At 40.5% G+C, this 15947-nt stretch overlaps 2 protein-coding genes across 2 annotated transcripts in view; both read left to right on the top strand.

The window, feature by feature from the left end:
- The window catches only part of tncb (tenascin Cb), a 44256-nt gene extending 37637 nt beyond the window's left edge, over window positions 1-6619 (top strand). The window contains exons 17-23 of the mRNA XM_069682810.1: window positions 35-165; window positions 263-395; window positions 1661-1812; window positions 2642-2738; window positions 3346-3507; window positions 4440-4603; window positions 5265-6619. Of these exons, the coding sequence (XP_069538911.1) occupies window positions 35-165; window positions 263-395; window positions 1661-1812; window positions 2642-2738; window positions 3346-3507; window positions 4440-4603; window positions 5265-5375 (950 nt within the window). The 3' untranslated portion in view covers window positions 5376-6619. The remainder of the gene's footprint in view (window positions 1-34; window positions 166-262; window positions 396-1660; window positions 1813-2641; window positions 2739-3345; window positions 3508-4439; window positions 4604-5264) is intronic.
- Window positions 6620-10460: 3841 nt separating this feature from the next.
- On the top strand, window positions 10461-14172 carry b3galt8 (beta-1,3-galactosyltransferase 8). Its single transcript, XM_069683172.1, has one exon. It carries the CDS (start codon window positions 10562-10564, stop codon window positions 11525-11527), a length of 966 nt encoding a protein of 321 aa, XP_069539273.1. The 5' UTR covers window positions 10461-10561; the 3' UTR covers window positions 11528-14172.
- Window positions 14173-15947: the final 1775 nt, after the last annotated feature.

Here is a 15947-nt window from a genome sequence, read left to right as displayed (position 1 = left end):
TGTAAAATGTGAAATTGTTTAAACTGTGTTTTAGACGTGGACGCCCCTCAGGACCTTGCAGCCAGTAACATCCAGACAGAGAACGGCCTGCTGACCTGGAAGCCGCCTCGCGCTGACATCACAGGATACATCCTCAGCTTCGAGTCTGCAGATGGCACCGTCCGTGTGAGTATCAACAGATTCTGCTCAGAACTAGTCACTAGTACATAAAATCTTTAACATGCGTTTGGTAATAAAATGTTTGAACTACTTTCTACTTCAGGAGGTGGTCCTGAGTCCCACTGCTGTCTCCTATAACATGGCTCAGCTCAGCGCCTCCACAGAGTACTCAGTCAAGCTGCAGGCCATCGCAGGTCCGAAGAGAAGCAGAGTCATCACTACTGTCTTCACCACCAGTGAGTGGACTAGTACTCAAAGCCCTGGTGGGCCATGTGTCTAGTGCAAAATACATTTTAAATACTAAGAATAATGGCCCTATTTCAGATCCAAATAACCCACAACCCAACTTCCATCCAAAACTTTACAAAAAACAATATCCTAAAAGTTCCTGTGAAAACTAGCTGTTTGATTCTGCATATGTATGATTCTTTTAGAAACAGGAAGCTAGGTAGGGACTTGTCATGCACGTTGGTTCGGGCTTAGAGAACATTCCAGCAAAAACACAGTAATGACCTAAAACTGCTAGCTCCCCTGTCGATACTTCAATCAGGAGAGACTTCATTAAGATTGAACAATAATTTAATTACAAGTTTGGAAGAATGAAATGTGCAAAGTCTTTGGCGATTAGACTCCATCGTGATGTCTTCATGAACTTGAAGATGTCGAGAGGCCGAGAGCAGGATAGGAAACCCCCGATAGAGTCAAGACACAGGTGGTGGTGATGATGGTGAAGACAGTATGAGCCGAGGACTTGGGCACAGATGAGATGGATTGGAGGTGAACGGGGTGGAGGAGGGTCGCAATGATCACCTGAAACGAATCTGGTTGGTTTAGTACTTGAATTGTAAACGCCCATAATCAGCTGATCACCAGAGAGGAAGGACAGAGCGGGAGAGAGAGAACGTGACATGAATGATTGATGCTAATGAATGAATGAGTATGAACAGTCTTCCTGCTTGAACTTACGCTCAGCTACATTAGAACCCTCTCCTCTTCATGCAGCAGAGAAGTGGTATTTATTTGTGTTTGGTTTCCTGACTGGTTTCCTTCAGGTGGTTCAATTCCCTCCTACAGTTGACAGCATTTAAATAGGAACTTTAAAAAAAACTGGCTGGCAGTTTAACATTGCTGGAAGAAAGTCATAATAATACTAAATAAAGATTCCTTTCATTATTGTTCCTTATGCCTGGCCCTTATAGTCTTCTGTAGGTATTAATGTGAATCATGTAATGTTCATTTCTGAACAATACTAACCCGTGAATCACCGGGGACTTGTCCAAAGTGTTCTTTGCATACATGCTCGGTTGTCCCAGTTCAGTCACAAGTCTGAAACAATAAAAATACCCAAAGTGAACTGCCCCTCCCTCCGCTGCCCTTTATTCAGAAAACCCCAAGGGTCAGTTTAGACTAGTCATTGTTTTATCATCATGTTGTCTTTCCCTATACAGAGCCTGTCTTGTCCACTTTGTTAATCATGATGTTTGTGTGTGTGTGTGTGTAGCTGGCGTGCTCTACAGATACCCTAAAGACTGTTCCCAGGCCCTGCTGAATGGAGACACCACTTCAGACCTGTACACCATCTATCTGAGTGGAGACGAGAGCCAGCCAATCCAGGTCTACTGTGATATGACCACTGATGGAGGTGGATGGATCGTAAGTCTCCAGCTAGCAGGAAGAATATAATCAATATAATATTATTACTATATACAATATTAGGCCGATAATCTAGACAATACCATCTCTATGGTAACACTATTAAGCAGGTCACAGTGTCCATGCTCACCATACTTGTGACTTGTTTGTGCTGTCCTGTGTATGAGAGTCAGGATCTTTTCTGCCCTCTTCTTCAAATATTGTGACTTCTGGCCCAAACATGGCGAAAAATTATAATCCCAAACTCAAGGCTACAAAGCAGTGGTTGATATTGCAGTATACAGGCTTTGGGTCAGTACCTCAAAGCAGGCAACGGATGGAACCACTGTACACTGACGACAAAATGAAAGACAGACAAAGTGAGTGATTAGCTGCTGATCACAGTGCAGTATTTAAGAGCTAAGGACAGATAATCTTCCCAGGGACTCATGTGATTGATGTGAAGGCCCAAAAGTCCAACTCCAAATGAATAGACTGCTGCTTGTGTCTGTTAATAACATGTCAGTGTTGTGTTTACAGCACTTTACCAAGTGGACATGATGCAGCTGTAATATCAGAGAACAATAAATTAACAGAGAATTTATTGAGAATATTCAGAAATATTCAGTTCTCTGGTAGTGTCTAAACAATTCGTTGCCTTTCTATCTTAATCAGTTTTATTCTGTTTTTGTTCTAAAAATATCCTGAGTATTTTCAACATTCTTTGGCTTTTTTTTATTGTGTTGAAAATCAATATTGGCAATAGTTATAAATTGCACATTTGCAGAGCTCATCTTTTGTGACGAATAAAGTCTTACACTTTTTGATCTTCTTGTCTTTCTATTGGCAGGTTTTCCTCAGACGCCAGAGCGGTAGACTGGAGTTTTTCCGCAACTGGAAGAATTACACAGCTGGCTTCGGTGACATGAATGACGAGTTCTGGCTGGGTAATTATAAACAAACATCATACCACAACGCAGTTTCCCACAACACATAAAGATATGGGCGTATGTATTTATATAGTATGTTACATGTAGCTGGAATTAAGATCATTTGTACAAAATAGATACCACTCTATGTTTTTTCATCAGACTCGAGAGTTCCACATTGATGAAATTTATTATAACATAGTTATGAAGTTCTGTTTCATTGGACATTGTGGAATTTTCTGTGGGAGACACCTCAGACTGTAATAAGTGAACGTAGCCACTGTAACAATGCCTATGGTTTATGGAACACTGGTTCTGTTTTAAAGCCTCAAGATTGTTATTTTGGCCATAGCTTTCTTGTTTTATGGAGTGAGAATTGAATATTTGGACAAAAGGGTCTCATCTTCTTAAAATCTAACCTCTCTTGCAACCAGCCGAGTAGTTCCCTCTCAACTTAGTTCCATCTCGGTTTTTGCCTTCTCATGGTAATTAGCCAAATAATAATATATTTTTCTTATTTAAATGCAAAATGATGTAGTAATCGATAAAGATAATGTATCAAAGCCATGACTGGATTGTTATTACAGCTGTCAGTCCAGTTTTAATAACTGCTTTTCTCTTTCAGGTCTGTCCAACCTGCATAAGATCACAGCTGGAGGTCAGTACGAGCTGCGAGTAGACCTGAGAGATAAGGGAGAAACAGCCTACGCTCAGTACGACAAGTTCTCGGTCTCTGAACCTCGGAGCCGCTACAAGGTTCATGTCGGCGGATACAGTGGAACAGCAGGTATAACTGCCTTCTGTGGGATGCTCACTACACTTTGCTCAGTCTCTCTGTACTTTATGACTTCCCTATTCTGTCTGTTTCCAACCTTAAACCCATGGTTCTAACTAAAGGCATATACTGTTTTAAATCAGGTCATCATACTTTGGACAGGTTTCTGTATCCAAAGACAAATAGTTAAACCACGGAGATTTAAATGTGATTTTATAATACAAAATCTTTCTATTGTTATGGATATTTGATTGGCATACAAACAGAGTTTTAGTTTTGATTGCTTATCTCCAGTTTACTCACTACCTTTGAATGTTTTGGTTTTATTATTTATGAAGATCTAAACTGTGTTTAGGTTGCAAGCCTACATTTGATCATAGAGTTTGATTAATAAGATTCAGGGTAATCAGGTCATAATGCAATATTGGTTAATCAAAATATGGCAGTATAAGAATAAACGCTGGAGAGCTGGAGCCAAAGTGTTGAGATTCTCTGTGTACAATTTACACATTTATAAAATTTTTCTTGGTGTAAAACAATGAACATAGAAATAGATATGACTTATATTTCATGAACTTATGAAGAAACATTTGGCTCTGTACTGTTTTTTCTTTATGAAATTAGTTCTTTATTTATTATTATTATTATTTGGCCTTTTTATGCCTTTATTGGGAGAGAGAGGAGAGGAGTGTGGGAAACAGGAGAGGAGAGATTGGGCAGCCCGGGCCGCCACATCAAGAACTGTAGCCTCTGTATATGGGACGGCAGTTTAGATGATTTTATTCATTTTGAACAAGTTCAATGTTTTTAATTAATATTAACCTCAAACAAATAAAATCTTTCTAAAAGATTCAAACAAAGCACAGTTTGTACCTGCACTGATGTTACAAAAGCAGAATGTGCCAAAAGGTTTATTTTGTCAACGCTCTCTGCTTTGTCTCTAGGTGACTCTATGACCTACCATCACGGCCGTCCGTTCTCCACTTATGACCATGACAACGACATTGCCGTCACCAACTGTGCCCTGTCCTATAAGGGAGCCTTCTGGTATAAAAACTGCCACCGTGTCAACCTCATGGGACGATATGGAGATAACAGTCACAGCAAGGTACAATACTGATTTATAGATACTCCTAAAATGGAGAGGGATTCTTGAGTTATGCTCACTGAGGGGTCCTGGGGTCACTGAGGGTTCTCCCTTTTGTTCCATCAGTTGAGGGTCTTCCTAGATTGCTATAAAAGGGAGTTCCTCTGGTGCCCAAGCAAACATCAGACTGCAGACACTTCACTTCACTTTCTGTGCTCTTATTGTAATTTATTTTCAGTTTTTTCTACACAACAAAGAAAAATTAAACGTTGACTCTTGAAACAGATTGCAGGGCTTCCTACTTCCTACTCAGGGCTTATCTCCCCGAGTGGTTAGTGTAGATATTTACTTTTATGTCCACAATGAACAATAATATAGGAACAACTTGTCATGAAAAGGAGACAAACATCCTTTGTGTGAAAACCCTCCCTTCAGCATCTTTTGAACAAATTCTGTAAACAAACTTAAATGGTTAAAGCACAGCGATTTAAATGTGATGTTACAATTCAAATTCTTTCTATCATTAGAAAGCTCAATGGCTGTTATATGAACTAGGTTTTCTGAAAGTTATAAAGGTTTATTTTCAGTTCAATTTAAATGGATGCTTCATGAGACTCTAAACTTCCAGTGGCTTTACAGTAACGGGACTAACATCATTTACCTATTTGCCCATCTTTTCCAGGGTGTGAACTGGTTCCACTGGAAAGGCCATGAGCACTCGATTGAGTTCGCCGAGATGAAGATCAGGCCATCCAACTTCAGAAACCTAGAGGGCAGGAGGAAACGATCATAAACCATCCACAATCACCAACAAGAACAACAACACTGCTACCACTCTGTCCGGACTCCCCATAAACCACCATAACTCCCACACCCACACACCCTGCAGCGACCAAAGCCACTGCCAAGAGCTCAACACACCTTCCCTCCTCCCATTTGCTCACAAATAAGCCTCGAGTCCATAAGCCCCTCCCTCTGTTATACGGTAATGGAAATGCAGCCAGTGCGGAAATCGATGTGCATGTTACAAACTGGACTTAAATCAAGCCCACACAGATTCCACTCACGCACCAAAGAGAGCAACTCCATCTCACCTGATTCTGATTCTGTCTCTCATGTTGCAGCATTTGTGGGGAGGTGAATGTGCAGTTTGGGCATTTTGTTGTGTACAGTAATTAATACAATTCCATATTTCACATCCAAGCCACGTTTGGGGTTTTACAGAAAGGACAGGCTGTTTATAGAACAATGTGGTCTTGTGAAGATTCAGGGCCTCTTTGCTTCAGCAGATAATACAGTGATCTTTCGACTGGATTATCATAGAAATTCTATTCCATGTACAAAAAAACAATTGTACAATTCACTGTACATGTATCTGAATTAAACATTTGAAAAGGGATATTCCTCAGATGGCACTGCTCAGATGACAGATATCTCCATCTAACTTGCCATTTGTTTGTCTTTGTGCAACTTTACTTGTCTCAGTGTCACTTTATCCTTCCCGGGTTCCCTCATCTCCCGTAAAACAAGCCAACAACAAAAGATCTTGTATGGAAAAGAATTTTACCTGCTACAACCCATGTTCAAGTGGATGGCAAATGTTTCCATTTATTATGTGAACGCCTGAAGGCATCATGCTAAAGCCACAGCATTGTGTTTGAAAAAGCTAAAGAGGAGGGAAGAAAAGCTGTTATGTTTCATTTGTTTTGTTTCTCTTATGAATCCGAGGCAGGACCTGTTTTTTTAGTATATAATGAAATGCGGTGATTACATTTTTCTCCTTTCTTTTTGCAAAATGTGAATACAGTGCATATATGTGGAACAAGAGAATGTTATGTGTTGTTGACACTAAAGATGTTGATGCTCATGCTCAAACATAAAAAAGGCCATTTCCAATTGAATTCCATGTGACATTGTAAGGTCTCTATGCTTATGTTGATGATAGTGTTTGAACAGGCCAAAACTAGAGAACTAGTAACTGTTTCTACCCTCCCACCCCTCCACCCCTTGCTACAGCAGCATACTAAACCACTGACCTTCTAAAGAATGCCTGTGTAAGTTAAATTTGTTTTGTTTTGTTTGTTTATAACTGGATGAACAGCAGGTGTTTCTCTGTAAACTGTATTACAATAAAACAGTTTGTTTAAAAGGAAGAGGTTCAGGCGTTATAGTTTTCAGTTTCAGCGATAAAGAGCGGACAGGTCATGAAGTAAAACAAACAGGTCATAAAATCAAAGGCAGATATTAAAATAACAATTCATTTAACAAATATATAAAATTCATTTAAAAGAACTCTAATGACATAAAATTCCTTTAAATGAATTATCAAAATTAAATTAAAATTCAAGTAAAATCCGGAAAGGCTCGCCGATAACAGTATGTCTTAAGAAGGGACTTAAAAGAGATCACTGATTCAGCTGACCTGACCTCCTCGGGCAGGTCGTTCCAGAGCTTCGGAGCCCTCACGGCAAAAGCTCTGTCCCCTTAGTCTTCAGTCTGGCATTTGGTACACACAGAAGACCTCTGCCCGAGGATCTCAGCGTACGTGTCGGCTCGTACAGTGCTAAAAGGTCTGAGACATAGCTGGGAGAAAGGCCATGGAGAGACTTAAAAGTAATCAGTAAAATCTTAAAATCAATTCTAAAACATACTGAGCCAGTGTAAAGATGCTAAAACAGGAGTGATGTGGTCATATTTTTTGGTTCTGGTTAAAAGCCTGGCAGCTGAGTTCTGTACAGTTTGAAGTCGATCAATGGATCTTTGACTCAGGCAGCTAAAAAGGCTGTTACAGTAATCGAGGCGTGATGATATGAAAGCATGTAAAATCGTCTCTGTGTCTTTAAAAGTTAAAATAGAATGCACCATAAGGTAGTGATGAGGTCATCAATACAGAAATGACATTACAAAGACTATCTTGTTCATTCACCTTATTCAATCATAATCCAACAGAGTTTTAATGAGGAATCTTCCAGCAGAAGTCTCTCAGTCATCGTATTCACCACATTACACACTCTAACAACACACATGAATTTCCCCAGAAGAACAGTACAGTATTATTTTCCCCTGACCATTCATTCTCCAGCATGCTAATGATCCCTTTATTACTTAGATGGCAGCTAACAAACACATTCCACTGCATCGAGCAACATTGGTACTTTACTGGTACTATAATATTGCACATCAAAAACACAACGGTCCGTGTCTTAACATGGTCAGATTTCAGTATTCTCAAGTTTTGATTTCATATATTTCGACTTATTATTATTTTGATCCAAACATTCTGTACACATATATACACTGCTCAAAAATATTAAGGGAACACTTAATCCTCACGTTAGAACACCAAGTCAGTTAAACCTTAGGGATATCAATCTGTCCATTTAGGAAGCACAAGTGATTGTGAATCAATTTCACCTGCTGTGGTGCAAATTACAGAGACACCAGGTGCAATGGAGAGGCAAAAGCAAGACAACCCCCAAAAAGGGAATGGTTTTTCATGTGGTGTCCACAGACAGTTGCTCTCTCCTGATACCTCCTGATCGATTCTTCTTTAGTTTTGTGTTCTGCTAGTGTCCTTGTCACTACTGGTAGCATGAGGCAGTACCTGCAGCCCAATCAGGTTGCACAGGTAGTCCAGCTCCTCCAGGATGGCACATCCATACGTGCGGTCGCAAGAAGGTTTGCTGTGTCTCCCAGCACAGTCTCAAGAGCATGGAGGAGGTACCAGGAGACCGGTTGTTACACGAGGAGAGCTGGACAGGGACGTAGAAAGGCATCAACCCAGCAGCAGGAGCGATATTTGCTACTTTGTGCGAGGAGGAACAGGAGGAGCACTGCCAGAGCCCTACAAAATGACCTCCAGCAGGCTACTGGCTTGCATGTTTCTGACCAAACTGTCAGAAACAGACTCCATGAGGGCGGCCTTATGGCCCGACATCCTCTAATGGGACCTGTGCTCACAGCCCAGCACCGTGCAGCTCGATTAGCCTTCGACAGAGAACACCAGAATTGGCAGGTCTGCCATTGGCGGCCCGTTCTCTTCACAGATGAGAGCAGGTTCACACTGAGCACATGTGACAGACGTGAAAGAGTCTGGAGATGCCGTGTTGAACGTTATGCTGCCTGTATCATCATCCAGCATGACCGGTTTGGCGGTGGGTCAGTGATGGTCTGGGGAGGCATTTCCTTGGAGGGCCGCACCGACCTCCATGTCATAGCCAATGGTACCCTGACTGCTGTTAGCTACTGGGATGACATCCTCTAAGCAATTGTTAGACCTTATGGTGGTGCAGTCAATGCCCGGCCTCATGTAGCCAGAGTGTGTAGGCAGTTCCTGGATGACGAAGGCATTGATGCCATTGACTGGCCCTCTCGTTCCCCTGACCTAAATCCAATTGAGCACCTATGGACATTATGTATTGGTGCATCGGACGCCGCCAAGTACCGCCACAGACCGTCCAGGAGCTCACTGATGCCCTGATCCAGGTCTGGGAGGAGATCCCGCAGGACACCATCCGCCAACTCATCAGGAGCATGCCAAGACGTTGTCGGGAGTGCGTGCGGGCACGTGGGGGCCATACACACTACTGAGTCACATCATGAGTTGCCATGATGACATTCACGCGAGTTGGATCAGCCTGTGATTTCAATGTTTTACTCTGATTTTGGGTGTGATTTTGAATCCAACCCTCAATGGGCTGATGGTTTTGGTTTCCATTGACCGTTGTTACATCATTTTATTCTCAACAAATTATACAATGTACATCAGTAAAGATTTTCAACTTGAATTATACATTCATCAAGATCTGATGTTTGATTTAAGTGTTCCCTTAATTTTTTTGAGCAGTGTATTTATTTCCTCAGTCAGAATGTGTGTGTGTGTGTGTGTGGTCAAATCATCTTTTTGTTTTTCATCATTGTTATTTATAACATGACTTACACCTATTTATTCATATTAATGATTGTTGGTTTGTCCCTGAAGACCCTTAAAGTGATATTTTTAATTGTGTGCGCACAAGTTATTATATCTGGCAAATGTAGCAGCTAATAATTAGCAGTTAATGATTCAACTAACCATTGATTGCCATCATTTGCCCCTTTTTTGCCAGGAATTTTCCAAATGAATTGTGTGAATACTGTCTGTAATGTATTGTTATTTACACTGGGACTGGCATTGTGTGTGTATGAGCGCCCACTGCTGGGGCCCCTGCAGACATGAGGGATGCGCCCCATGTGTTGAATAAGCTCTGCTAAAATACATTAAAATAAGTTGAAGAAGTGTTCTTTTTCCATGTGGTGTGTTTGAGAGAATCTCCAAATTCAATATCAAACACTTTTGTGATGATAATGATTTGCTGTCGGCTCACCAAGTTGCTTTGCTAAGTCGTCGCTTCATCACTCCGTGGTGTAGCTCACTTATCCACAGTTAGCTAAATTATGTCGTTCTGTTTTAGCAACTTTTGGAGCATATTACTGCTACAAAGGTGGCTGTGAGAGACTTAATATGTTTCTATTGGTATGAGTGTTGGAGCCAAAAGTGAATGTTTATGTCTGGTTCATCACACAACACAAGACAGAGTACATATCTGCTACATAAAATAATTATCTTGTAATAGATACAAAATTACCATCTTTTGGGACTTAAGGGGATCCGTAGGTTCGCTTCAGTTAGCTACAGTAGCTACATTATATTTCATCCAGGGTGTATTTTTTTATGCTGTGTAGTTACTTGAAGACCCGCCCTGTGTCATAAATATAAAAAACCAACCAATCAAAACGAGGCTCCTATGACATCATGCTCACAGCAGTGGACTTCCTGACCGCCCCATGCACGCCGTCTTCAGCACATCCATTTCCTGGTTCGCCCTGCTGGGAGTGGCCGCTGCCCTCCAGACAGAAATGCGGTGTGATTTCCCCGATTCTACAGTTTGATGTCGGACTTGGACACAGACTACAAAGTGAACAGGACACCCTGGGACAATGAGGATAACTTGTTCATGGAGGTTAGTAAAGTTCCTCGCCGTTTCAGCTGTGCTCGTCCTCTCTGCTCAGATCTTAGTAAACAGAGTAACACTTGGTAAACATCCGCCAAAGACAAGTCCGCTCACCGTGGAGGAGTACAGGGTCATATCTCCTGAATCATACCGCTATATTCTTAACCAGCCCGCTGTATGCAAGGACAGAAACCCATTCCTGGTTTTTATGGTCCCAGTTGCACCTCTGGAGGTTGCAGCAAGGGAGGCTATCAGGAAAACATGGGGTGCTCCAGGACAGGACACCCTTACTCTGTTCTATGTGGGGTTCCATGAGGTGGGTCAGGGGTCTGGCACCCAGGCTGAGCTGGAGAAGGAGAGCAGGAAACATGCAGATATCATCCAGATGAACTTCCAGGACAGTTACCATAACCTGACAATCAAGACTATGATGATGATGAACTGGCTGGCGACCTACTGTCCAAATGCTTCATATGCCATGAAGGTGGATGCCGACATCTTTGTGAATGTGTTCTACCTCATGAAATGGCTAGGTAACTCTCCCAGGCAGGGCTTCATCACAGGGTCAGTGATATGGGATGGGAGGCCAAGACGGGACAGTAACAGCAAATGGCATGTGTCAGAGGAGCTGTATCCCGAGGACAGCTTCCCCCCGTATGTGTCTGGAGCCGGGTATGTGTTGTCTGCAGACCTCGCTGCCAGGATCTCCTGGGCGTCCAGGTACGTCCGGATGATCCCTGTGGAGGACGTCTATGTGGGGTTGTGTCTGCGAGTGCTGGATGTCCAGCCTGTGTATTCCCGGAGTTTGCTGTCCCTCAGGAACCTGTTTGAAATCAGGAATTTGGAGTATGACAGATGCACTTTTGCCAAACTGGTCATTGTCAATGGGTTTAAGCCATTACAACTGCTGCACATTTGGCAGGACTTCTCCAAAAGCCATTCTAGCTGCTGAAAGAGCATGCATAGATATAAGAGCTTGTAACACGATTTCAAATAATGACATAAGAAGCCTTCTGTAAAGGAAAGAAAGTCATTGGAAACACAGCCATTAGGGTGGGTGTGTGCAGGTTAAGGATTTTGAGATCAAGTTTTATTAACAAAAATAAGAGATTCTTCAATGGAAATTCTATTTATTATAATCAGGGAGTTTAACACAGATATAAAAGTAATGTGGTTCTAAAATAATTCAATATCACCAAAATATAATCTTTACAGTCTTTGAGTGGCCCCACCAACCAGAAGAAACAGAACGTTTCCACAGATGACGTTTTGACTTGTCACAGTAGGAAAAGCACAGGTGTAAATGATAAAATGAATGAGCTGTGTTCCATGTAAATGCCTCACTGTCAGGGTCAAACTATTGTTTATGCCTCTTTGTATACAATTGTTCATTTTATTAGTGCAATTAGTTCATTTTATTAGCGCAAGAAGCCAAATTAGATTTCTTTTTCATATTTCTTTTATTGCAAAAAAAAAGGTCTGTTAAACCTACGGGCCTCTAAAATTCATTTAAATGAAATAAGCAGAGAAAGCAACATTTCCCTTTCATTAAACTGCTCATAAAACAGATATATGCAACCTGTTGCAGGGAATGAGAGCAGACAGCTTTAAAGGTCACAGGCCTGAAGGGTTTCAGAGCCGTATGGAAGACTGAAAGTGGTGAAAGAAAAATGAAATTAGTGGAGGAAGATTTTTCAAATTGCATAAAAGTAAATGTAAATCTCACTCCAATAAAACTTAAACTTAAATAAAACTTTTTTTATGAACATTTTTGTTTAAAACTCAAAATACAAAAAAGAAATAAAACATCTGTAACATTTTATTCTTAAGCGTGACCCTGATACGGTTTTGTAGAGAGCCATGTCAGGAACCAGGTGGGATGCATACACAAATCAAAGGCGAAAATATTTTAGACAAATCAAAGCTGCCCCAGAAAAGTCTATGAGTTAAATCATCACTTATACTTACCTGCATTATTGTACACAGAGCAATGCAGAAGCAACCGCAGGGCAGACTGGACGTTTACAAACTGCTTCTCAAAAGGACAGCTCATCATGTTTTGCACCAGGAGCAGAGGTCTCCACCTTTCTTAAACCTTTGACCCTGTGATTTCAACTGGTAAAAACACCGATAGAGCAGTGTTCATTAAAATATCAATGTCTCTCCGCTGCCGAGCTGCCACCAACTTTTATCCTCCATTTCTTATCACCGTTCAAATGAAACACTAAGAAACCTGCGACTGGAAATGTTTTAATGTCTGGCTGCAAGTGGGCACCTATGGAAAACTCTGGTTAACGTCTTACTTATAACAAAGTTTACTATTAAAAAATACAAACTATATAAAAGTGTAAGGCCTATGAAGAGGTTTGTTTTGGCCCTAAAGTGAAAAAAAGGAATGCAGTCATATGATCAGCCAAATCTGATTAGACTGACCTAGTTCTGACTGGGGAACAGCCCTAAGTTATTAAGGTTATGATCACATCAGTAACATCAAGGACCATGTGGCCTCTGCCCTGAAATTCTGTGGTGTAATGTTTTGCATGCACCTGCAAAGCACCTTGTATCTCAGGTTATGAAGGTAGCTATTGAAATGGAGTTTACTTTAAAAAAAAATGCTCAACAAAAGATGTGTGTTGCATTTTTGCTTGACTCAAACTGTTAAGCAATTCTCAGCTCTTATGAATGATGAAAGTACCTGTAAACAGCGGCCTTGGAAGAATGTATGTAAGTGCCTCTGTCACTGCAAGGCAACACTCCTTTAAATGAAACAAGCTGTTTATTGTAGGTGCTTCACTTTTTATTACAAGTACTGTTAAAGTCGTGTCATTTTGAACTACTTTAGGTCTCTTCTACAGGCCAATGACATTATGTATTCTCAGAATTTGCAGTTTACACCAAAGACTATCTAAAATATATCTGTTTTACTAGCATTGCATTTATTCTTCAGTTTGTGCCTGATGGGTTCAGTACACTTGTATATGACATGGACCCATCTTACCCAGCTAACGTGTTGAAATGTGGAGATAGAGAAATTGTAGAGAAATTAATTTGCTAGATTGCACTGCTGCTATATAATCTAAAGAGCCTCATTTAATGTAGAGCTTCTGGAATAACCTGCAGTGTATTTGTCAGGTTACTGTGCCTATTCATTCACTGTTATGACAGTGTGCCTATTTATGCACGTTTTGTAGTTGCTCGTAACAACCAGCTGGTGGTAGTATGCGCCATCAAATGGCATGTTGATATCAGTTTGTTGTACAGATGGACCACGGTGCTTATGGCAGATAGACCGTGACTTTTGGACGGTAAGAGTTTTTTATGTATTTACGTAGTCACCCCTTGCCTTTTCAGCTCCAACAGCCTTAAAGTGCTGACTGATATGCTGTACCAAAATGCCTTCTAGATTTATACCTCATCACTGTTGAATGTTTGTCACTGAGTCTGTTGAGTATAACTAACTGCTGTAATTCTTTCTTGTCTTCCGCTCTATCTCAGTCTTCCTTTGAGGAAGAACTTTGGTATTACTGGAGAGTTTTAGTGTACCATGCCTGAACATATGCTGTATCCTATGCTGTTTTTGTCCACAAAAAATAAAAGTCTTGGGCAAATATTAAACAAACTTCTGTTTGTATTCATTTATGCATTGGAATGTTTATCTTACTTAATTTTTGTTTTCATGGGCCATTTGTAAAAGCAAACTTTAGCAAAGAAAACAGAACAAGAAACCAAAGCAAAGTCTGAATGACGATGTTATCCAAACCATCGCATTGGGGTCTCTTTTCAACTTTACATTGTGACTTGATGTTTTTGTCTGTTTATGAATCTTATGTTTGTAACAGCCGTAGTTTGCTCTGTAGAAAATAGAATGATAGGTATTAAATCACTGTTGATGTACAGTATTTCAAAAGGTGTTCAAAATGCAGCTTCTTAAAACCAGAGTGAGTTGACTGGCTGATTTCTGATCACAAAAGAGGCCTGTTGCATATTAAATCAACAGATTGTACGATGGTGAACTAGATTGAGTGGAAGATAATAGCATTAGATGCCGTTTAAAGGCCTGCTCTCTGGCTGAAACCTGCAGCACAGTGAGTGAGTGGGCTCTGAAAAAGACGGCTGCTGCTTCATGGTTCACCAATGTGGCTGAGCATCAGCAGATGGCATCCTTCCTGCAAATCCTGCAACACCTACAGCAGCTTCACAACTACGCTCTGCAGAAACCAAACCACAGCTGAGACCTGCAAGTTTAACTTGTTTTTCTTCTCGCTTGGCATTGAACCAAACTGATCACGATGTCTCAATCACAGGGAGAGACTGATCCTTTATCTCGTGCCAGTGTTGGGCCTTTATCAAAAACCCTGTCAGAAATCACATTCCTAAGGTTCTGCTGATAATCCTCAGCTTGTGAGTAACAAGGCTGTAAACAAGTTGAGTTTGGGACTTTCATATGAATATATATATATTTTTAAATGTATGTCACTATATCGGATAGTCCATACTACTCATCCCAATCAAAATTTGATTTTGAAGATGCAGTAATTCAGTTTTTGGCCTAAAAGGAGACGCTGAACACACAAAAACATTGTATTGACATAATCACCTGATTAAGCTGATTTTAGCAGGCTAATGAGTGAGCACACAGTTGCCAATTTACACAGTAGATACAGGTGCAGCATCAGCGTTCATTTGAAGTAGAGGCTTTTTCCATCTGATGAACGTTTAATTTTTAGTTTTAGTGTCCACCAAACCCTGAGGGGAATATCTGGCTTTAACAATTAATACTCTGGAACTGCAGAGTCCGGTGACAATTTTCTGATTGTCTTTAAAAAACAAGGCATCCTTTTTACTTTACACAATGTCATTCGATCCATTTAGGACATGAAAATAATGATAAGTGCACAATCATTGGATTCTCCTTTGTAATGTGACTAATAAGTTTCAGTAAACTGAATTTCAAATGCCCTAAATTGGAAAGAAGGATCAATTCTGATCAATCTTCTGTTATTGTGTTACTGTATGACTGTAGTTCATTTTGATTCTATCTCAATATGCTGAAGTGTTATTACAAATAAAAGCCTGAAGTAAAACATGACAGTTATGTTAGATAGCTAGCATACACACAATACATACACAATATACAGTAGGTTTTTTTAGAGCATTTAGAGTTCCTGGAGAAATCAAACCTCACCTGGAAAAACACGAATTAGTCGATAAAATGAGGTATAAGTGCACTTCAGCGTCCTGTGGCAGATTTTAGTGTCACAACAACAAACGCAAAAATTATACCTGCTCAGACTTTTTTCCATAAAAATCAAATAACTAAGAAATTACTCAAAAATGACCTTTTCCCCATTTCTTTCAATGTTAATGAACAC

The sequence above is a fragment of the Semicossyphus pulcher genome, unplaced genomic scaffold (assembly GCF_022749685.1).
Source record: "Semicossyphus pulcher isolate SPU_LCO1_2020_fin unplaced genomic scaffold, fSemPul1.0.p SCAF_6, whole genome shotgun sequence".
Lineage (NCBI taxonomy): Eukaryota > Metazoa > Chordata > Actinopteri > Labriformes > Labridae > Semicossyphus > Semicossyphus pulcher.
Note: the sequence above shows the minus strand (reverse complement) of the source record. Positions and strands in the feature narration are given on the sequence as shown.